A 24,849-nucleotide genomic window follows, 5' to 3' on the forward strand; every position below is an offset into this window, starting at 1 on the left:
GGGCTGAGCAGGAGATCCAGCCCGGCCACTCAACTGAATTGAATCTGAACTAAAATGTCTCGAACCCCTCTCCGAAGGCCCCAAGTGCTGTGATATTATAAGAGTTGTTCTAATATATAGTTCTAATATATAGAATTTAACTGTTCTAATATATAGAATTTAACTCTTAAACTGAGACAGAATAGGGACAGGGCTCAGGCCTCTCTCCCATGACCACGGAATTCAGTATAACCAAACCCAGCTATTCATAGAGGGCTGAGACAAATAGTTTTCTAACCGCCAGTTTTCAACCCATACCCCTGTTAGAAAAGGGCTAAATTCTCTGTCTTGTGAATAGCGTTTTTCAAGACCACTGAAGCAGAACACTGACATGAGCTGATAAGACATCTGGCTACAAAGACACCAGACCTATCCACATCTAACCACCTCGAGCCAGAACAGGCCCCCATACTGACCTTACCCCGACTTTTTCCTCATTATAATCTCATTTTAATGCTAAAAATCACACTCAGGGATAGAGATTTAACATGCTGAGACATGCAACGCATGAAAAGGCACGTAATAGAACTGCGCAGATGCAAGAAACCTCCACCTCTGCATGTTTACACGGCACCCTTTTCCCACCTAAGCCTCTTTAAACTGAACTGCTCTGGGAGAGACAGACTGAGGACTTTTTCCTTGGTGCTGTCTCCCTTGTACTCAAGATAAGCCCCAATAAAGCCATGTCTGTAACTCCCGTTTGGCCTCTTGTTAATTTCTATTGCACAGAGAGCCCAAGCGCCACATGCTACACCGGTAACAAAACAACCATTGCACTAGCAGCATAAGAGAAGAAACTTGCAGCCAAAACTCAGCCCCTGAGCGGCTTGGAATCCTGGCCAAGAGGTTGTGGCAGGCTGCCTAGAAGTCCCGCCAGCCTGAAATGAGAGCTCTGTACTGCTGTTTTCTGACATGGTTTAATGAGAATCAGACCAAGCCCTACTGTTAGCAGATGGCATCGGGGCGGATGCCCCCGGCCCAGCCCCCAGTGTCTTCCCCATCCCGTGGTGGGATGGACTTCCTCATCTGCATGCACAGCACTTCGTCGATGTAGATGGTGTTCTCTTTGACATGGATCTCCTCCTGCAGGGCCAGCTGTCGGCGGTACAGCCCTTTCAGCTCCACCTGAGCTTGGGCTAAGGTTTCCTTTAATCTAAGAGAAGAAACAAACAGAAGGGAATGATTTCCCTCTCTGCATTGTGTCTTCAGGGGGAAAAATGCATCCAGGTGTTCAGCGCAGAAGCCAAATAGATGTGTGCTCTGCCCCTCCCTCTCTCCTCCTTAAGACAGAGATTTCCAGTTGGTGGCCAGAGGCCAGACTCATGACACAGACACCTGTATGAAATGGCAACACTTAAAACTGCAGATTTTACCTAAACTTCTGGATTTGGGCTTCTTTAGAAACATTTCAGCATTGGGATCCACTTCCTGTATGGCAACAATTTTGGCTGGAGCCAGTGGAGACTGCTCTCTAGGCAGGAATTCATCAAACCTGATAGAGCAGGCGCCACCCCTATGGTCACTGTCTGGCCCCTGCTTGACATCCAGGTTGGGATGGAGCCCGGGGCCCCTCTACTCGCTGGCCGCTAGCCTACCTTGCAACGTTGTGGGTGATCTCTTGAACCTCCTTCAACAGCCTATGCTGTGCAACATCGCGGCACAGCTCCACGTTAGGCCGGTACGTCCTGTTCCGCAGGCGCGTATGGGCCACCTTGGCAGGCCCTTCTTGGTCAAGGATGGCTTTTTCAAGAGCTGTAATGTTTTTCTCCTGAGAAGCAATCTCTTCCATGACCTTACAGAAAGGATTAAAGTAGGTGAGGCCAGGTTGTGCTCCTCTAAACTCAACAGCAGACAGCAGATCTGTTATGGCCACGGAAGTCAGGAAGAGGGAGCCTCAGATGCTGCTTAGGCAGGACCCCAGAGTGAGTCTGATCTCTCTTCCCTGAAGCAGTGATTGCTAGTGGGTAAGGTGATCTGCTCAAACTTAGAACCTCACCGATGGAAGGGATGGGACTAGCCATTGTTGCCTCATGTCCTGTGAAAAGGAGAATGCCACCAGCAAAGGCTTGGCCAGCATGGGGGTCTCACGGCCGCAGGAGCAGAAGCTGCCTGTGTCCTCATCACTCCCACCCGCCAGCACCAGTTCTGTCCTCTGCAAGCCTGAGGAGCATGAGCAGTTCAATCTGAGTTTGGTTGATATTTTTGAGAGTGGCTCTCTGTACAGAAAAGACTACTTATAAGTTACTTGGGTTCTTTTAAAATAATATTTAACTACTTAAAAAAATTATTTCTTCCTTAAGCTTTTCTTTTCTTTTTTTAACTTTGTGCCATGGAAACTTCCAAACATACACAAAAGTAGAGAGAATAATGAATACCATGTTCCCATCGTCAGTTGCAGCAATGAGCAACATATGGCCAATCTTGTCCCCATCCCTGCCCATCAGTGTGGTTATTTTAAAGTAAATCCCAGATATTACATCATTTCAGTCTTAAATACTTGAATATGTATTTTTAAAATATAAGGATTCTTTTTTTTTCTTTTGACATAACCATACTTTTATCACACCAAAAAGAGAGAAAGAAGAATGATTTCTTAATATCGTCTAATATTTAGTGTTCAGATTTTCCCAATTGTACCAGAGTTGGTTGGTTCCAATTAGAACCCAAACAAGGTACACACATTGCAATTGGCTTTCTTAAGCTTTCTTCTAACACTTCTTCAGCTTTTCTCAAGTTCAGTTCACAGAGATACTATTTTTTAATTTAGCAAATATTAACAATCACTTTAAGCTGATTTTGACTAATGGTTGCTCTCACTTCAACTTAGTTAAAATCCTTTGAACATTTATTTAAAGCAGCATTTATAAATTTGACATCAGCTTTTCTAAAAGACTTGAATTATCTTCACAAATGAGGACTTCTGAAGTTCTTAAATAAATCTCATCAATTAATAAATTAAACTAAAAAACAATGACTCTTAAATTCTTTTAAATGTTCTTATGCTGTCTCCAAACTTAAAGTTTCATCTTAAAATCATAAAGCTAAATCAATTATTTCATCATATATTTTAAATAATTTTTTTAAAAAAACAAGCCAAATTCCCTCAAATTTTACAAACACTATAAATATCCAAAATACGTACGTAGATCCTTTAAAACAAAACTACTGTTACAGGTCAGATCAGGAATCAACAAACTATGGCCTATGGGCCAAATTCAGTCTGCCACCTGCTTTTTGTGAAATAAGAGTTTTTTTGAGTAATAGATTTTATTTTTTAGAGCAGTTTTAGGTTTAAAGAAAAATTGAGCAGGACGTACAGAGTTCCCCTGTACCCTCTCTCCCCCTCACACAGTTTCTCCTGTTATGAGCATTTTGCATTAGTGAAGCACATTTGTTATGGTTGATGAGCTAATATTGATACATTATTATCATCAACAAAAGTCTGTCGTTTACACTGGGGTTCACTCTTTGTGTTGCACATTCTATGGGTTTTGACAAATGTGTAGTTACATGTATCCATCACTACTATATCATACAGAATAGGTTTCACTGCCCTAAAAATCCCCTGGGATCTCCCGATTCATCCCTCCTTCCCTCTTCCACCCACCCAAACCCTTGACAACCACTGATCTTTTTAGTCTCCATAGTTTTGGCTTTTCCAGAACATCACAGAGTTGGAATCATGATTCGTACCATACAGTATGAATGTCAGATCGGCTTCCTTCACTTAGCCACGTGCATGCCAGGTACTTCTATATCTTTTCATGGCTTGATAGCTCATTCCTTTTGAATGCCGAATAACATCCAATTTCCAGATGTACCACAGTTTATCCATTCACCTCTCTTGGATGCTTCCAAGTTTGGGCAATTATCAAGAAAGCTGCTATAAACATCCGTATGGAGGTTTTGTGTAGACATAAGTTTTTGACTCATTTGGGCAAATATCGAGGAATGAGATTGCTGAGTCCTAAAAGCATGTTGAGCTTTGTAAGAAACTGCCAAACTGTCTTCCAAAGTGGCTGTGCCATTTTGCATTCCCACCAGCAATGAATCAGAGTTCCTGCTGCTCCACATTCTTGCCAGCATTTGGAGTTGTCAGTGTTTTGGATTTTCTACAGGTGTGTGCAGGAGTATCCCATTGTTGTTTTAATTTGCAGTTCCCTAATGACAAATCTTGTTGAGCATCTTTTTATATGCTTAACTGCCGTCTGTATAACTTCATTGGTGAGGTGTCTGTTTAGGTCTTTTGCCTGTTTTTTAACTGGGTTGTTTGTTTTCATACTGTTTAGTTTTAAGAGTTTTTTGTATATTTTGGATAACAGTCCTTTATTGGTTAAGTATTTTGCAAATTTTTTTTTCAATCTGTGGCTTGTCTTTTCACTCTCTTAAAAGAATGGCTTTTACATTTTTAAACGATCGAAACAAATCAAAAGCAGAATATTTCATGCCATGTGAAAATTGTATAAAATTCCATTTTAGGGTCCAGAAATAAAGTTGTATTAGAACACAGCCATGCTCATTCATTTATTTATAACTGCTTCTCAACTACCCCAGCAGAATTAATTCGTTGCGACAGACTGTATGTGATGCTCTCCTTCCTTTGCACTGTTGCCCAGAGCACTACAAATCACAGTGACACAGTTATAACTTGACAGCTTTCTATCTGTGTATCACCATACAGTGACATCTTATTGTTTTATTACCAGTGTGTCTTCGTCCATCCCTGCTGCTATAACAAACTGCCTGAGACTGAGTAATTTATAAAGAACATAAATTTCTCTCTCACAGTTCTGGAGGCTTGGAAGTCAAAGATCAAGACATGAGCAGATTTCGTGTCTGGTGAGGCTGCTCTCTGCTTTCAGACGGTGTCTTGCTGCTGCGTCCTCACGTAATGGAAGGTAGATGGGCAAAGGGCCTAGATAGTTTCATTCAGCCCTTTTATAAGGTGATAATCCCATTAATGAAGGCAAAGCCTTCATACTCTAATCACCTCCTAAAGACCCCACCTCTTAATACTGTCGCATTGGAGATTAAGTTTCAACACGAATTTTGGAGGGGACACAAACATTCAAACCATAGCACAGTTCACACTCACCGTGTTAAAACAAAAAAAGTGGGCTTTGTGTGTTGCACTGTTAAGGCCCAGCGGAGAACAGGTTTTGTTAATCAATTGGATGTCAAACCATTGTGTTTATCATGCCATGACACTATAGCTGTGTCAGAGAATACTGTAAACACGAACATAACCAGACTAAGCATTCATCACAGTATTCTCAGTGCACAGGAAAGCAATGATCAGAAAAAGCAGAAAATTTCAAACAGAGCAGAGTATCTCATTACGGCAGAATTTCTTCACAAAAATTAAAATGAGACTGCAACCAAAGTAAGGTTCCAAGTGGCTCATTTGTTAGCCAAGCAAGCAAAGCCGTTTACTGATAGTGAGTTAATTCAATTTTGTTTGATTTCAGCAGCTGAGGAAGTGTGTCCAGAGAATATAAACTTGTTTAAGACTATTAGTCTTTTTGCAGAAAGCGTTGCTCAAAGAGTTAAGGACATAGGGAGTAGCATCAATAATTAATTTAAAAAACAAAGGCAAGGCCAAGTGCTGTGGCTCCTGCCTGTAATACTAGTGCTTTGGGAGGCCTAGGTGGGAGAATCCTTGAGGCCAGCAGTTTGAGACCAGCCTGAGCAACATAACAAGACCCCATCTCTACAAAAAAAAAATAGAAAAAATTAGCCCAGTGTGGTGGCACGTGCCTATAGTCCCAGTTACTCAGGAGGCTGAAGTAGGAGGATCACTTGAGCCCAGGAGTATGAGGCTGCAGTGAGCGCCACGGCACTCTGGCCTGGTAACAGAGTGAGACGCTGTCTTAAAAAAAAAAAAGGCAAATGATTTTGAATGGTCCCCTTTGCTCTTAATGAGTTGACAGGTGTTCTGATACAGTTCAGTTGTTTATTCAAGGAGTAAATGCTGAGTTTGAAGTGACTAAAGAATTAGCCTCTGTGAATGATCTGCATGAAATAACTATTTTCAAAAAGCTGAGAAAATACTAATTTAGCACAACCTGAAGTGGAATCTGCCTAGAAGTGTCACAGCTGATGGTGGTACAAATCTGTGTTGAACAGAAAAAGGTTTAGTTGAACAAATTTACAGAGCTTGTGAAAATGTAAGTTATTTACAGCTTATGGCTGGTTATTCGTTATATTATTCATCAAATGATACTTTGCAGAAAATATTTGGATCTATCATTTGTTATTGAACCAGTATCATCACAATGAACTTCAGTAGCTCTGGTAGACTTGACCATCAGTGGTGCTGTGAATTTTTGTCAGAAATAGACACTGAATATCCCGACTTGCCCTACCACTCAGCACTTCAATGGTTTAGAAGTAGCAAAATTTTCTTGTGATTTATTTTAGCTCAGAGCCAAGATCGAAATTTTGCTGAATAAGAAGAACTACCTTAAACCACTCTTATCAAACACTGAATGGCCTTGGAAATTAGCTTTTGCTGCAGACCTAATAATATTTTGTAATGAATCCAACCTAAAATTACAAGGCAAGACAGCACATCTATGCAAAGCTTATACTGCAGTAAAGTCATTTCAACAACTAATGTGATTTTAATTACATGTAACGTCAAGCTGCTTTATATACTTCCTGTGCTGTCAAAAGTCAAAACAAGAAGCAAGATCTTCATTCCCACACAAATTGGCGACAGATATATCCCAGTTCCAGCAGTGGTTTTGGACCTCAAAGCAAAGGCAAAGGAAATTTCCAAATTTCAAAATCCACGTAAATGTGCAATTGAGGAGTTTCTATCTAACCTTGCGCTGGAAGTGATTAATCTGAAATGCAATGATATTGGCTAAAAGGCAAATATCAGGAGAAAAATCTAACAGAAATCTATAAATGCCTTCCAAGCAATGAATATATTCAATTAAAATCATACGCTCATGGCTTGTTATTATTTGGCAGTACGTATCTGAATACAAAGACATTTTCAAAGGTGAAATACTTAAAATCTCATTGTGATCAACCTGAACAGCTAAACACGTGCAATAGATGTTGTAGGAAACACTAACTTGGAACCTCAACAAAGCAAGACGGCATCCTTCCCAAAAAGGAATTCCCTTTTCATTAGTAGACCTGGATTCCAAAAAATTGTACTCAATTATTATTATAAGTTTTGTCAATGAAGAATTTGTGGAAAAATTTTCTCCCTGATTATGTAAATACCTACGTAATAGCCTTGATTTTGCCTCTTGGCCCACAGAGCCTAAAATATTTACTATCTGACTCTTTATAGAAAGTTTGCTGACCTCTGGGTTAGATTATCTTAAACATTCCTACACTTAATTCTAAATCTTCCTGGGCTTAAAATATGCTTTGCCCAGTAAGGAAACAATTGTGTCATTGCAAACAAAATGGAAGTTACCCTATCATTTAATTTGGAGGTTGACTTCTCAGCTTGCTAAGTCTTTTCATGACCAAGGAGGCTTCTGGCCAGGTGATATAACCAGGGAGACTGTTTTCTCAATCGGATCTTGAAATCTTAGGCTCCTAAGCAATCTAAATGATTTCTTCTGTTAACTCCTAAGGCCTTTGAACTTAATGAAATCCTGCTTTTTCATATACTTTCTCTTTTAGACTACACACTTCTGAATATTAAAATGATTTCAGCCAGCCTGAGCAAGAGCGAGACCCCGTCTCTACTAAAAATAGAAAGAAATTATACAGACAGCTAAAAATATATATAGAAAAATTAGCCAGGCATGGTGGCACATGCCTGGAGTCCCAGCTACCCGGGAGGCTGAGGCAGGAGGATCGCTTGAGCGCAGGAGTTTGAGGTTGCTGTGAGCTAGGCTGACGCCACGGCACTCTAGCCTGGGCAACAGATTGAGACTCTGTCTCAAAAAAAAAAAAAAAAGAAAGAAAGAAAATGATTTCAGATTAAGTTTTGGTTATCATTCATGGCTCCATCAGATTTGTGGCCACTGTCTCTAAGTCTGTCTCACTTACATGAACCTTCTCACACCCTCCCCACAGTGGAGGAAAGACCCCGTTCCCCTGAAGCTGCACTAACACAGCAGCCAGTGGCCACATGTCGCCACTGAGCATGTGAAATGTGCCTCGTCCTCCCAGAGAGGCTCAGAGAGCTTGCGGGGTCTGTTTGACTCACCCGGCTATCACAGGACTGGAATTTAAGCCCACGTCTCTTCAGTCTAAATGCAGCACTGTGCCACTCGACTCTAGTCCCCAGGGTCCTTGAGCTTAGCCTTGTGGGGTGTTCACATGTGCTCAGGATCCGGGGGTCCTTGGTGGTGAGGAAGGTGTACTGCACCTGGCTCAGGAGGGCTCTGATTGTTAAATCTTCAGGAACTTTGCCAGCCCATTGTTAAACGGGTAACTTGAAATCAACCCTGGGGGGTGTATTTATACTACAGAAATCTGCAGATTTTACACATCAGGACCATTCCCCTCACTGCCCCCATAACCGGGAGGGAGAACCACCCAGAGTCCCAGAGCTGCAACTGAGTTTGGAAACACTGGTTGCATTTAGTCATGGAACTTCAGAGTCCCAAAGGAGGTCTGAGATCATGTCTGAGACCATGTAGTCTACCTCCATATTTCACATAAGGAGAAGCTGAGGACCCGAGCGGGGAGACAGTTGGGCACACAGCTATGGCCAGATCCTAAGCCTCCCGTCCCCTGCCTCAAGGCTCTGTCCTCTGCATCTCTGTTCTCGGCAGCAGTGAGTGACAATAGAGGCCCAGAATGGGGCAAAGCCTCATTCCAGTTCCCCAAATCCCAAAGCCTGCCACTAAGATAGAGAGATGTGAGTGACCCTTACTCATGAATTAACCGGATATCACAAGCCCAGAAGTCTAGTGGCCTGGCCCAGGGAGTGCTCTCATTTCCCACAGCGAAGCCTCCCAGGTCTGCTCTTCCATGCTCCCTCCAGGGACCTCACCTTGGCTAGATGAGCTGCCAGCTTGTCCCTGGCATCCTTGCTCTCCTTCAGCCCATTCTTGAACGCCGTGTCCACCACATCACACTGCTTGCGCAGGTCGTTGGCCGTCTGGGACAGGATTCGGTCCACGAGGGCCTTCAGAACCAGGGAGTTGTTCCGCTGCTTGTCAGCCTTCTCCACGTTGGTGTTGGAGAAGTCCAACCAGTCTTCTAGACTCACAGAGCTGAAACAGACCCCGTGCGTTCATTCACAGCATTTTGGGCCTGGGTAGGGGGGGACATGGGGAGGGAGACAAGCTCCTGGAAATGCAATGGAAGCTAGGGCTACCTCCCCATCAGAAGCACCTAGAATGTTTCCCCATCTCTGGGTAGAGTGAACAGTGGTCTGTCGGTGGCAATATTAATAGCTGTCACTTTGGGTAACCTCCCTGCTCTGTGCCAGGCACTGGGCTGACACCTTACAGACATTATCTCATTTAATCCTCATGACAAGGAAAACTGAGCTCAGAAAAATAAAGGAACTTGGTCTAGATTACAAAGCTAAGGACAATCTAAGCATCAAAATAAATAATAACAACAGATTGTAACATATACCATGAGTCCATACGGATATAAATAAGTAAATGGATAAATTACTAGTTCGATGTAAAAACATTGATGAACCTCAAAATTATGTTAATTATAAGGCACTGGAAACACATACAAAACATACAGTGTATGATGCTATTTAATAAAAAGCAGGCAAAACAAACCTATTAGAAGTCAGGAAAGTGGTTACCTTTGGGATGGAGAGAGGGAGTATTGATACTGATCAGAAGGGGACAGGATGGGGCTTCTATGGGGTGGTGGCGATGGTTCCTTTCTTGGCCTGGTTGGTGGTGACGTGAGGATTTGGTTCACTGTGATTAGAGGCAGCCTCTGGGATGGCCACAGCGGTCCCTACCCTCCTGGTCCTCACGCCTTTGTGTAATCCCCTCACCTTGAGTATGGGGTGAACTTATTGGCTCACTTCTCACAAACGGAAGGATGAGATGTCACTTCGGGGATTAAGGTATAAGAAAGACTGTGGCTTCTGTCTTGGGTTCTCTCTCCCTCTCCCCCTCTCTCTCACTCTTTCATTTTCTCTTAGATCACTCTCTATGGGAGAAGCCAGCTGCTCTGTCACGAGACTGACCCATGGGGAGGCTCACGTGGCAAGGAACTGAGGCTCACCATTGCCCACCATTACCCACAAGTCAGCCTGGAAGTGGACCCCACCCAGTCGAGGCTTCACGTGGACGGCAGTCCCAGCCATTGGCTCCACAACAACCTCGGGAGACACCGAGCCTGAGGCACCCAGCTAAGCGGCACCTGGTTCCCAACCCACAGAAACTGTGAGAGAATAAGTGTTTATTGTTTCAAGCTGCTAAGTTTGGGAGTCATTTGTTATACAGCAAAAGGTAACTAACATAAAGCTAATTCTTGAGCTGTATGCTTATTATTTGTACACTTTTCTATGTGTATGTTTTATTTCAAAAATTAGAAAGAGGCTGTGATAGAATGTTAATTGAAAAATGCAGGTCAGATATTACAGAAAAAGTACATAGCATAATCCCATTTTTGTAAACTAAACAAAATTGACTTGTGTGTGTGAGTGTATATACATACACTTGTATGAACATACAGGTAACACTGGTTATAGCTCAGGAGGTGTAAAAATGGAAAGGGGGAAATTATTAACTTGCCCCTTATACACTTAGATCCCTTTACTTGTTAAAAACATGAACAAATAAAAGAATCAATGTTAAATGTTCAAAGGTTTTATACCAGACTTTCTTAAAGTGGGGCCTAACCTGGAGGACCCTGGAGCCCGTGGGCACTATCAGGGTGGTCAGCACTCAGCACCTGCCCCTGCCCCCAGCCTGGCCCTTCCCAGCCCCCAGCGGCTGCAAGGATGAGGTTCCACAGGTCCTGCCTGTCTGAGAAGCACCACGACACCACCAGCAGGGAGGAGGACCGTACGGCCCACTCACTTTGGTTCAATTCTCATAACGTTCTCCGAATATCTGATGTTTGGGGAGTTATTGTTGAGAGAGAAGCAGATATCGTCGATAGTCAAGGCCACAAACTTGTCCTTCAAATCCTTTTCAAGATTGTACTTGGCAGAACGGTTCAACCTAAAGGGAGAAGGTAAACGGGGTTTCTCCCTCCGGAAGAAGGCACCTACGGGTTCTCAGGAGACCCTGAAAACAGAGCTGAGGCTGGGACTGGTACAGGATGGTGGCACTTTGCCCCCCCCCCCCCCCCCCCCGCCACACACACACACCATTTGATGCTTGGTGACAAGTCAGCATAACCTAACCTGGACTTCGAGATCCTCCCTCCCTTGCACTGTGATATTTCCCAGTGTCACCACTGTGGCATGCTGTGAGGGGTCAGCCCTGGCAGCAGTGGGTTCCCACCTCCTCCAGGTTATAATCGGGGTGAAATCCAGGCACAGCCCCTGCCCCCACTGGAGGGCCACTGCCATGTCTGGGGACTGTGGCCCATTCTCAGCCTGCGTGTGGGGGCCACAGAGTGTGTGTGAGAGTTGAACCCGTCTTTCTGTGCCCTGCAGCCTGGCCTTTGCAGGCGCTGCCTCCTCTCCGAACTCCCAGTGGGGATGCGGAGGGCAGGCCGAGCGCCACACCTGATCTGCTCGGCATCCTCCTCCAAGGTGCGGGTCAGCAGTGCCATCACGCCCCGGATGATGTCCGCCTCCTTCATCAGCTCCTGCTCCACCTCGTCGTGCACTAGGTCGATCCCCACGCGCTTCTCCCTGGCCGGGGAAAGGCAGCAGGTCAGCCGACACATGCAGGAAGGCCACTGGGTGTCGGCTAACATCTGGACATTGACACTGTCTGGACAACCGATTTGAGTATCTCCCCATCTGTCTGATGACCGGTGGGTGATGGATTTTAGCTGGTGTCTATGTGACTTCAAAATACCCAAACACAATGAAGAAAAATAGATCGGTGACTCCTCACCCAGTCTGAAAAATGCGAAATGGCTTTTTTCTCCTTATTTGACTGTTAGTTCCAAAGTCTATTTCTTTTTACCTGTTCATTGGAAACACTGTCTTTTGACTTAGAATTTCAAAGACGTATGTGTCCTTCCTTGACCCTAGTGCTGCTTTTTAGACAAGGAATTGAATCCCCAGAAAGATGTTTGATATAATAGTAATAGCTAGTAATAACAATGACACCAATACTATTATATAATATTATCTCCACCACTGAGCACTCCCTCTGTGACAGGCAGTGTGCTGCGCTTTTTATATAAATATTCTCACTTAACCCTTTCAATACAGATAAGGAAATTGAGTTTCAGAGAGACTAAGTAACTTACCCAGTGTCTTAGAACTGAGTATTACACTTGCTTTTAACCACGATGCCATACAACTCCCAAAACTGACCCCACTGCCTGATATTTTGTTCTTTCCTACCCTGCATGCCAGTGCTTGGGAGGAAGGCTTCCCCACTCACTAGCTGTGTGGCCTTGGGCATGTCATATAACTTCTCTGTGTCTGGATTTCTGTTTTTGTGAAATAGAGATAATTATTAGTACTTCATAGGATTGTGGCAAGGTACAAATGAGATATACAAGCATATGGTACAGTACCTGGCACATAGTACATGCTCAATAAATTTAGCAACCTCTACATTATAATCATCCGTAGGCTTAGACTTGAGCCAACTGGGCGTTGGCCTCCTTGACCAGCTGCTACTCCCCTTTGCTTCACACTCTCTAAAGCTGGCTGGGGAGACTGCTGGTTGCCACAGAGGGTCTCAGCTAAGCTTATGAAAAGAATAGGGCTTTCCAGGAATATAGAGTCATGGTGCGTTTGGGAAAATCCAGCAACTCAGCACACCTAAGCACATCCCACTATTGGGGATGAGATACGGACCTGGAGCGGCCATGGGTGTCCCATCATGATGATCTCTGTATGTTAAGCTAAGAAGCTTGAACTTTACCTTGAAGCTATTGGGGTTGTAATTAAAGGATTTAAGCATGGGGGGGCCTGTAAAAACCTGTATTTGGAAAAGTTCACTCAACAGCCAGTGTGGAAGGTGCACGGGGTTGGAGGGGGCTATGCTGGCAGCAAGGAGACCTGTTAGGGTGCTCCAGCTAGGTCTGCGATAGGGAACAGGTCTGGAAACCAGCATCACCCCAGAGTAGAGAGGGTCATCCTACTCACTGGATTTATAGAAGGGAAATAATAATAAAAAGGCAAGTTCGTATAGTGCTGTCTGGACTACAAAGTGCTTCTGTGTATCAGAGCAGAATTATTATCCCCCAGGAGCTGTAGTATCTGTTCTCACCTTCTTCCTTGGCAATAGAACACCTGATTTTCTTTAGCTGAGTACCTGGCTGCCCAAAATAAAGACAATCATTTCCCAGCTTCTATTGGTGTGGCATGTGATTAAGTTCTGGTCAATGGGATGCAAGCAGAAATGGTGAATGCCAAACCCCACTTATCCGTACTTGCTGGAATGTAGATATAATGGCTGGAGCCCCAACCACCATTTTAAATCATGAGGTAATCTTGGGAGTGACAGCCACATGCAGTGGAGCAACAAGATAGAAAAAGCCCGGAACCCTAAAACTGTGGCCCACCATGCCAACTCTAAACTGACTGTCTCTAGACTCCTTCAGTGTGAGAGAGAAAGGAACTACCTTAAGTTTAATGTTATTTTGCAGGTTTCTGATACCCACAGCAAGACTTAGTCCTAACTTATATTTACGTTGAGTCAGTCAAGAGCAGAGTTTGGACGTGAACCAAGTCCAGTCCTGGGCATGCCAGGATAACTTCAGGCTCTGAAAGAACACGGCTCATTTGCCACGTTCTAACCCACCATCTTGCACAGCCAGCTTTTCCTACCCGACATCTCATTTCTCGCAACAGAGGATTCATTCGGGGAACCTTCCCTCCTACCTGTATGCCAGGCACGTCTCAGTGATGTGCAACGGCTCTTTAAAGCTCTCCAGGGCCTTTTCCAATCTGGTCTTATATGTGAGTAGATCCTCGGTCTCATACACAAGCTGCTCAAGTTTGTCATCTAACTCCTTCTTCCAGAACCTGACTTCCTCAAGTCTCTGTTCTGAAGCACACAGACAAGTTACGCCAGGATTAATCTACTCCCAATGTAGCCTGCTTTTGATTAGAAACTTGAGGACCGGTGTAAAACTATGGGAGATATGTTCTGTTCTTCTCAGAGCTGTGCTACTTGGGGCATCTTTTCATCTTTTTAAATGCTTATTAACAAGAAGGAAGGAAAGAAGATATATTTCTTCTTACATTCAACATTAAATTTATCATTCTACACTCACTCTAATTCTTCAATGCCCAACTGTTTTTAATAACTTAATTTTATTAAAGATATAGATGTATGTTGTTTGAAATGTCAAATAGTATTACAAAGTATTACAATTCTCTGACCCATTCTTACCCACCCCCACTTTCTGGGTGCAACCACCTTAAACACTTTTATTATATCTTTCTGGCATTTGGTTATGATATTATTTATTCATTATCAGTTTTGATATTATCTATTGATTTCTGATGATGAAGGATAATGATTTGTTCTTAACCAACTCACATAACATACCCTGGTCCTTCCATCTCCTAATATAGTTATATCACCATTTTGTTAAGTAATAAGTAAATGTACTGTTTATTTATATTTTTATATATATGTAAATGTTATTTACACCTGAGCCATATAGTATACTGTGATAAATTTCTTATATGATTTTCTGTCTTTTGGAGGGGTTAATAATTGCATTTTTGTTTCACTGTCTTTTTTTAAATAATCATTAAAGCAAATTTTTTAAACATTATAAGTAAAAGACAACTGATTACAGTAGGAAAAGTATATCATATATGATGAATTCAGAATGAGTTGTTTAGCGTTTGAATCTTAAAGTCATAATGTACTGGTTGTATAACTGTCGATTTCCTCTTCTGTAAAATGACTCATTTATTTATTCATTCATTAATTTAAAGTTAATTATACTGTGTATACTTGAGGTTCACAACATGATGTTATGGGAGAGTAAAACGGTTACTATAATGATTGCTTCATTTTCTCTACATTGCTAATTTTTCCTCAAACTTTCTGACACAACTATGTATATGCACTCAATATATTCCAACCCACTGAGTAATCTATCGATTTTGTTTCTCTCCTAGAGAAACTTTGTCTTCCTGCTCCAGTCTGGATGGGTTGGCTCTCTAGTTTGCTGCATGGCTGTCATCCCATGACTTTCCTTCCAGGAATCCCCTCCACCCTTCTCATGTGTTGCCGTCCTATTTCCTGGATTGCATTTCTTCTTCTTCCTTGATTTACTTCTTCAATGTGCTGAAGCACATCCTTCAGGAACATCCTAAGAAATGGATACATTTGCAGTAAAACTTTTGGAAACTTTCAAGTCTGAAAATGCCTTTATTCCACACTCACCATTTGCTTATATTTGACTGTGTGCTGAGCTATAGGTTGTAAATCTTTCTCAATTAGAATTTTGATGGCATTGTTCCATTTCCTTCTAGTTTCCAGAGTTTCTATTGAGAAGTTTAATGCTGTTCTGATTCCTGATTCTTTGTGTGTGACCTGTTTTTCCCTCTCTGAAAACCATTAGAAATTTCCCTATTTTCCTAGTGTTCTGAAATTTAACACTGGTGTCAACCTTATTTAATTATTGTGCCAGACACCAGATAGGCCCTTTTAGTCTGAAAACTTAGGTCCTTTGGTTCTAGGAAATTTTCTTGTATTCTTTCACAGACGATTTCTCCATTTTCTCTGCACTTTTTCTGGAACTGCTATTAGTTACTGAGCCTCCCAGATTGATCTTCTAATTTTCTTATTTTTTCTCTTCTGTTATCTATTTCTTTGACTTTTTTTTTCTTCTTCTTTCTAGAGATTCTTCAACTTTCTCTTTCAACACTTCTTTTGATTTTTAAGATTTTTCTGTTCTCATATTTTTAATTTCCAAGGACTCTTGTTTCCAAGTGTTTTCTTCTTGAGGATTCCTCTGCTTGTTCCATGGATGCAGTATCTTCTCTAAATTCTCTAAGGGTCTGATAGTGTATTTTCTCTTTCACTCTATGCACTGTTTCCTGAGTTTGTGTGTTTGATTATTTGTCTGTTTTGTTTTCTGCTGTGCTAGAGACTTTCCCCAGATATTTGATAATCCTCGTCTGATTTAAGAATAAGATGTTAAAATGCTACCTAGGAGCTCTGTCTGCAGGGACACTGTTTGTCAACCAGAGGTGTCATTGTACAGAGTGATCAGGCAGGGCCCAGGCAACTCACCGGAGTATCCCCAAATGTTAATATCTATAGATCTTTCCTTTCGAACCAGTTAATTTCTCCATGGAGAAGTCTTTTAATCTCCTGTCTGAGGGTAGAAGCCTGCCTACCAGTGTCCTGGGAAGGAACCAACTGGAAGAATTATTATTCACTAAGTAGATCATCATTGAATCCTTTAACCTTTAGCCTTCTGCTGGGGTGAGGGAGAGGGAGAGTGGAAAGGGGTCTCTTCATAAAGACTTTCACCCAATCTTGTTTCTGGTTCTGTCCTTAACCTCCAGCTTCAGAAGTAACTGGATGCATCCCATTTTGAACACTGCAAGGTTTCTGCAGAATGAATCAGCTAGCTTCTTGCTGTTTTCTACCCATCTTGACTTTCTGCAATCCCTAGTGTATTACCACTTGATCTTTTACTTGCTAAAATCTTGTTCTCATCATTTGTTTACAGTTGCTTCTTCCCCAACAATCTCTCTCTCTCTCTCTCTCTCTCTCTCCCCCCCAACCATCCCATCCTTCAGGCATAGCTTTCATTAATCCCTTACTGCTATTTTGTTGGCATTCTAAAAAGGAGAGAAGACAAATGTATGTGTTTCATCCACCATGGAAACTGAAGCCTCCCCACTCACACTTTGTAAACGACTTCCACCCCCACCTTGCATCCTCCACTAACCTACTGGACCTGTTATCTCAAAAGTCACCACTAATCCTCAAGTCACCAGTCCAAATTCATTTTGTTCAGCTCTCAGCCTCCTTGGCATTTAGACAACCACTGGTACAGTAGAAGACATCCTCCCCCATGAAACCCTTATCTTTTGTATTTCATGACCTTGGTCTCATCTTTTCATTCTTCTACCTGAACTTTTATTCCCCAGCTCTTCTCTTGATCCTCTTCATCCCATGAACTCTTTTCTTCTCTTCCAATACAGTCCTTGGGTAATCTAATCTACACATATTGCTCCTATTACATCTTTCTGTGTTGACTCCCAGATTTCTATCTCGACCTCTTAAATTCCAATTGGCTACCTACTGCACTGAGCCTTCCAAATTCAAGGTCTTGGTCCAGACCCATCTCTCATCTCTATCATGCTGTTCCCCCTCATGTACTCTATACATCAACTTGGACCTCTATTCAATCTCCCTAAATGTCACATTCATCCTGCCTTTATTATTTTGTCCAAGCTATTTCCTTAGCTTCTGTTGTAAAAAATTATTTAGAAATCCAACATACTTACTATTAAGCACTTCTTCTCTCCATCTTTATGATCAATGTCTTAGTCCAGGCCAAAAACTGGCAATAATTTTAGTTATCTGTTTTTTTACTTGTGTTTTGTCTCTCACATACTAGAATGTGTCTGTCTTCTTCAACTTTACACTCGTAAGCATCTAGCACAGTGTTGGACTTATTTGATGGATGGATGGATGGATGGATGGATGAACCCTAGTCCCAATAACCAGGATAAGGAATTACAGGAGCAGAAGCAAGTTTTGGGGGAAAGCAAGAAGTTCATCTTGGGCTGTATTTATTTTGAAGTGCCTGAAGGAATCTAGGCGGAAATATATAGCAAGTAGTTCTCTATTTCCATTAAAAGTTCTCATGAGAAGTTAGAGCTGAAGATTTCTACTTGAAAAACAATAGCACAAAGAGGATAGTGATAAAATTTCTAATGAGGTCATCAAGAGAGAAAGTATAGAAAGAAGAGAAGTAAAAAGCCAAGAGGGCCAAGAACAAAACACCAGGGAACACCAATAAGGGATGAATGGGAAAAAGAAGCACCAACATGGAGAAGAGGAAATAACCAGAGAGAAAGGAAACAAACCAGGAGAAACTTATGCCACAGAATTCCAAAAGCATCCACTATTGTAGAGAAGGTCAAGTTGGATGAAGACTAAGTGGATTGGGAAGTTGGGAAGTCATTGGATAAGACCAGCTGGAAGTGATTTGTCCCCTCCTCCAATCTGGCAGTGCTTTATTGGGGCCACTCATGGGATGGATCACACCACACCCCAGGTATCTGTGTGCCTGACTCATCTCTACTTTCAGATGGCAGGTCTCCCAAGGGCAGGCACCCATCTGATATGTCTATGTCATCAGCACTAGCACAGGAACTTGAAAGTTATGTTTAACTTTTTATCGAAATATCATAAACCTATAGAAAAGTACACATATCATAAAATTCAGTGAATTTTCATAGTGAACGCACCCATGTAACCAATACCCAACTCAAGAAGTAGAACATTCCCAGCATCCCAGGTCTCTCATGACCCATTCCAATTCCTCTCCTTCCACACATCAATGCTGACTTCTTACATTATAGATGAAGTTTTCCTTTTTTCTGTTTCACTTTATATAAATGGAATAATATGGTATATATTCACTCAGCATCTTAAGTTTGTAAGATTCATCTGTAGAGTTGCATGCGGCTATAGACCAGTCATTCTCTTTGCTGTATAATACAACACTATTTATCCATTCTACTGTTGATGTGGGTGGTTTCTAGTTTGGGGCTATTGCAAATGGCATTCCTTTGGACATGGGACCATGTATTTTTGGTAAACATATATATGAATTCCTTCTGGGTGCATACCTAAGAGTGGAATAGCTAGGTAAAAGGCTATGCATATCTTCAACTATAGTAAATACTGCCAAAGCTTTTCAAAGTGGTTATACCAATTTATACTTCCACCAGCAGGGTATGAGAGTTCCAGTTGCTCTCTCCAACTCTTGGTATTTTTTTCTTCTGTTTTTTCCCCCCTTACTTCTTGTTCTTCTCCTTCTTCTTCTTTTTCATTTTAGCCATTCTGGTGAGTAATGGCATCTCAACTCTGATTTTAATTTATATGTCCCTGATGACGAATGAAATTAGAACCTCTTCATATGTTCATCAACTGTCTGAATTTCTTCTCTTGTAAGGTGTCTGTCAAGTTTTCGCCCATTTTTTATTGAGTTATCTTTTTCTTTTTTATTCTTAAAAGTTCCTTATATGTTCTGGATATGAATCCTTTGTCAGATATATATATGTGTGTGTGTGTGTGTGTGTGTGTGTATGTATAGTGAATATCTTCTCCCACTCTGTGGATTGCTTTTTCAGCCTTTTAATGGGGCCTTTTTGATAAACAAAAGTTCTTCATTTTAATATAGTCCAACTTATTATTTTTTTCTTTTATGCTTGGTTCTTTTGGGTCCTACTTAAAAATAAGAAATCTTTGCCTTCCCCAAGTCATAAAAATCTTCTCCTCTAAAAGTTGTACTATTTTACGTTTCCCCTTTAGATATGCATTCCACCTAAATCTGATTTTTTTATATATGATATGAGATATGGGTTGGGATATAATTTTTTCCATATGACTATCCAATTAGCCAATTTATCAGAAAAGCTATCTTTTTCCCATTACATTGCAGTTGCTCTTGCCATAAATCAGACAAATGTATATATATGCGTTCACTTTTGGACTCCATTATGTTTCATTGGTCAATTTGTCTATCCTCACTTCACTGATTTAATTGCCATAGCTTTAGCATAAGTCTTAGAATCTCCAGTGAAAGTCTTCCAGCTGTGTTCTTCAAGATAGTCATGCCTAGTTTTGATCCTTTGCATTTCCGTATGAATTTTAGAAGCACTTTGCCAATTTCACCAGAAAACCTGCCAGGAGTTTCATTAGCATTGCATTGAACTATAGATTAATTGGGGGGAGCGGGGCCAGAATTTACACTTTTAAATACTGACTTTTCCTCCATTAACTAATATATCCTTGCATTTATGTAGAACTTCTTTAACTTCTTGCAATAATGGTTTGTAGTTTTCAGTGTAGGACTCTTGCACATCTTTTGTTAGATTTATACCTAGCCATCTAATGTTATCAATGCCATTATAAATGGCTAATTTTTAAAATGATTCAATGAATCAATGAAGTTAAGGTTCAGACCTTGAAAACGTCTTCCCCATGCCTACTGAAACACAAGTGTTGTGAAAAATGAATGCTGCGTCCTCATTTTTAACATCTACCTATTTGCACAATTATTTAGAACAGGCCTCTCTCTAGGCTGGTAAGCATCAACCATCAGGAGAGTCTAACATCTAATATAGCTGGCCTGAATGAAGCTCTGGTTTATTGGAGGTCAAAATACTAGCAGCCCTCAGAGCAGATTTTATCCCTTGCTGTGTTTATTCAGCTGGCCCAGTTTATTTTAAAAGTGGATAAATTCAACCTTTCCAGATTTTCTTGAAAAAAATCAGACAATCAGGCAACACTGGGCCCCTATTTTCTCTTGGAAGAAATGGGTTGAAATTGAGTAGCAGCTGCCTCCTTTGATGGGGCAAATGTTCTCCAGGTCCCCAAATCCCCCATCACTCCCTATTGTCTTATATCCAAGCCCGATGTTACCTCCTTGGCCCTGATAGATATTTGAACTTGTGACCTCTGGTTTATCACTTTTTGTTGTTTGAGAGATGTTGTTTGTTTGGTTTGGTTTATGTTTATTTTTGGTTTTGTTTATTTAAGGGCACCACCCTTTAAATGCTCTTTTTAAGTATGGGATTGTCAAGAGAATAATAACTCTTCCTTTAAGACCCAGATCAAATGTTCCTCTCTAAGAAAACTTTCCCAATTCTCCTGTGCCTACCATACCCCTGCCTTTGTTCCTCTTATCCCAGCATCTATCTGCGCATGCAGTTGTCCCTTGGTATTTTGTTGGGGATTGGTTCCAGGGCCCCTTCCATATCCAAATCTGCAAATGCTCAAGTCCCTTATATAAAATGGCTTAATATTTGCATATAACCTATGCTTATCCTCCTGTATACTTTAAATCATCTCTAGATTACTTATAATACCTAATACAATGTAAATGTTATATAAATAATTGTCATACTGTATTTTTTACTTGCATTATTTTTGGATTTTTTTCCCCAAATATTTTCGATCTGTGGTTGGTCGAATCTGTGGATATGGAGGACCGACTGTATTCTCATTATTAATTTTTGTACCTGTCTCCTCTTCAAGCCAGAAGCCCCTAAAATGCAGAGACTCTGATCATTCCCTGGAATATTCCCAGTGCATAGTCCATAAATGCTCTTAGATGCTCAATAAATGTGTATAAAATCAAAGAACGAATGAATGATGGATGGCTGAAAATCAGACTGGGTTACTGTGTGTCTATCTTGGCAGTGAACTTAAACATAGAACCTAGAGAATACACATGTTTTTTCCCTAATATTTTGAGAATAATACATGGCCATGCCTGAACATGACACTATAGCTAAACCTCAACAGCCTCATCCAAACATGCTCACAAATATTCCAAGCACGTTGCCTTACCTAGTTTCTTGTTCACATCACTTTGAGATTTTCTTGTGGTCTTTTCAATTTCATCCACAAGCCTCTGGCTTTCTGCCACCAGGCGTTCAGATCGGGACCTTTGGGCCTCTGCTCTGTGGTATTGGCTTTTGTTGGCAATTTGCCATTCCAAGGGCAGGAACTTGGGTGGAGATTGTAGTAGTTTAGCCATTTGAGGTTTCCAAAGTCCTGATCAAAGGCAGACTTTTTTTTAGATTAAATGAAAGCAGCTTGTCCTTTTTTCATGTCAATTTTTATTAGTGTGACATACATACCAGAAAGTATATCATAATCTGTACACAAAATGAACACATCTATGTAGCCAGCACCCAGATCAAGAAACAAACATTACCATCATCTCAAACCTCTTCTCAGTCACTAGTCTCTACTTCAAACCCTGCAGGGTAACCACTATCTTGACTTTAATACTACAAATTAGTTTTGCTGTTTTTGAACTTAAAATACATGAAACCATATGGCATGTATCCTTTTGTATCTGATTTATTTCTCTCAACATTGTAAGATTCATCCATATTGTTCATATATTTGTAGTTTGTTCATTCTCATTGCTGTGTAGTGTGCAAAATATACCAAAATTTAGCTGTCTTTTTTACCGTTTATTAATATTCGGGCTGTTTCCACTTTAGGGCTATAATGCAAATACTATAACTATTCTCATACATGTCTTTTGGTAAAAACATCTATGCATTCTTCTGATTCATTAGAATTGCTGGGTCATAAGGTAGTGTTCTGCCAAACAGATGAACCCAGGCATGTTTTCTTTAAAAAATGATCAAATGTGACACTTGTAAATCGACAACTGGGTATTGAGCCTATTCAAAATATAAAAGAATCTAAAAACTTCCCAGGACAGGGAAAAGAAGAGAACAGAAAGAACACATGCAGCTGGCACAGGCAGGCAGCAACAGAAAGACTAAAATTTACCCACTTCATCTGCACACATCTCTGAACGACCACGAGAACTGCATTCCTCAGGGCCCATCCCTACCCAAAAATCTGAGTCCCTGCTCTTGGGGGCCTGTGGATCTCTGAAGCCTTCACCACACACAAGGATAGAGCCAGCTGCAAAGCTTGACCCGACGGAGCACCTCAGCCCACCTAGTGCCCTCAGACAACACGGGGTTTCCCCACTTCTTCCTAGTCCAGTCCCTCCGACAGCCTCTCCCAAGTTTGTCTGAGTATGGGTCCCAAAATTTAACCCCAGAGAGGTGGGGGCCTAAATTAGGGCTGATCCCAACCTGCACAAAGTTTTGGGTAGGGCTGTGGCTACGAGTCGGTGGGGTAGGCCCAGGGTTTACTTACCTCGGCGCCGCAAAGAAGTCTACACAAGCTCGGGATGGGAGCCTCCTTACCCCAACTGGAGCTCCTGGCTCCGGCAGGACAGTGAGGTAAACAGCGCGGTCTCCGTGGCGACCGGTGGCGCGTCGCCAGGGCAAAGGGGGCGGGTTCCGCCGCTAGCACCGTTGCCAAAGTCTCCGCGCAGGCGCGAATTCGATGTGGCGCGGCAGCGGTAGGGCCAGATGCTCGGCTATCTCAACCCACCACGAAGACGCAGGCACCAAGCAGGAAACAGCGGCCAAAGCCTGGGGCTGGGAGTCAGGAGACCCGCATCTAGCCGTGGCCCTGCGGCGGGCTGGATCAAGTCGAACCGCGCTGTCCCCCCTGGTCTCGGGCTCCCCAAGTGTACGGTGGGGTTGGGCTGGGCGAGGCCTTCAGGCACTGGCAGCCGCAGGCGGACCCAGGACCACCAAGCCAGAGACCCTACGCTCAGGTGGCGGAGGCGCGAGGGGCTCCTGGGGTTGCCGCGGCCGGGAGGGGTAAGAAGGAGGAGCCTCGGAGCGGGAGGAGACGCGGGCCTGGGGCGCGCCTGGCGCGAGCGCAGCCGCAGGTGTGGGATCCCAGGAGAGCGCTCTGCAGCCCGCGGCCGGGGCCGGCCCTCGACAAACAGCCCAGAGCCGGGAGTCAGGAGACGGACGTCAAGTCCTCCCACTCTGGCCTCAGTTTCTCCATCTATGAAATGAGCGGATTGGAGCTTTCAAACGAATACTGTGCTTGGAATATGCTCTTTATGGTTGTAGCACGCTGATAAAGCACTAATATGTATGGAGTAAAGAAATCACACAGGGGGACGAGGAGGTAAATACGGATGGGAAAACCTGGCCTGGGTCCTCGTCTACGTAGGCCGAAACATAGAAAATAGGAATCCAAATCTCCCGCCCATATGGTAAACACTCTCACTAGGCCCTTTACACCAGCCAATCGAAGGCAAGCTTTCTCCGAGAACAACCAATCAGAGGAGGTCCTACCTCGTTCCCGCCTCCTACGTATCGCGAGTCTTTGAGAGCTCCCAGAGACTTTTGAGGCGTCATGAATATTAAACACGCCGCCTATCCAGTGGCAGGCGGGGAGAGGCTCTTTGCATATTCATATTCCCCACCCCTCGGAGGAGAGCTGGTTAAGTAGCGGCGATGGCCTGCCCCGCCCCGGAAGAGGCTCAGCTCCTGGTTCCTGGTTGGTGTTCCCCGCTTGGGGGACCGGGTTTCCCACCGTGGGCGGGCGAGCCCCGAGTTCCCCGCCCAGTCCAAGCCTTAGCACTACATTCCCCGGACACCTGAAAAAGGCAGTCCCGAACCCTGTCCGGCCGGGCTTGGCGGGCCCGCAAAGGAGGCTGTCTGGCCCCCACCAGCGTGGGCGGCCGGAGCGCTGGGTGAGCAGAACGCAGTGAGGGCTTCCGGGGAGATGCGCGCTGGCCGGGCGTCCAGTCTGCTTGGGCGAGAAGACGGCGGCATGCTGGATCTGTCGGAGCCGCCGTCCTGAGGGAGCGAGCCAACCCTGCGTGGCCTCTGCGGTTTCCTGAGGAAGCCTTGGAGAGCCAGACCTGGAAGTTGCTCTCCAGTTCACAGAAGGGGCAGTTTCTTGGAACTGTTGGAAACGTGGTAGCATTGGCAAAAGTACACGAAATTTGCTATATATCTATACACACATACGCACGCACACACACACATATATATACTGGTCATAAGTCACCATTGTATTTTGCATCAGTATACAAATTTACTCCTCTTCCCACCTCCACTGAGTGGAAGGGAATAGAAAAACATGAGCCTCTCACCTAACAACTGACCCTGAGACTTTGGTCTCACGCCATGCCTCCTCT

At 42.9% G+C, this 24,849-nt stretch overlaps 1 protein-coding gene across 1 annotated transcript; it reads right to left on the reverse strand.

Moving 5' to 3' along the window:
• Positions 1-984: 984 nt before the first annotated feature.
• Positions 985-21,843, reverse strand: TEKT1 (tektin 1). Its single transcript, XM_069483441.1, has 7 exons — positions 21,654-21,843; positions 13,967-14,132; positions 11,681-11,809; positions 11,025-11,168; positions 9,014-9,236; positions 1,635-1,831; positions 985-1,192 (listed from the first exon to the last, which is right to left on the reverse strand). The coding sequence occupies exons 1-7, from the start codon at positions 21,841-21,843 to the stop codon at positions 985-987; spliced, it is 1,257 nt and encodes a 418-aa protein (XP_069339542.1).
• Positions 21,844-24,849: the final 3,006 nt, after the last annotated feature.

The sequence above is a fragment of the Eulemur rufifrons genome, chromosome 9, assembly GCF_041146395.1.
Source record: "Eulemur rufifrons isolate Redbay chromosome 9, OSU_ERuf_1, whole genome shotgun sequence".
NCBI lineage: Eukaryota > Metazoa > Chordata > Mammalia > Primates > Lemuridae > Eulemur > Eulemur rufifrons.

Coding starts and splice junctions, on each gene's coding strand:
- TEKT1 (XM_069483441.1), bottom strand. CDS start 21,843: ATGGCTAAACTACTACAATCTCCACCCAAGTTCCTGCCCTTGGAATGG. Junction 14,133..21,653: donor TGATGTGAACAAGAAACTAG/GTAAGGCAACGT, acceptor TGTGTGCTTCAG/AACAGAGACTTGAGGAAGTC. Junction 1,832..9,013: donor TGGCAGCTCATCTAGCCAAG/GTGAGGTCCCTG, acceptor CCTTTCTGTAAG/GTCATGGAAGAGATTGCTTC.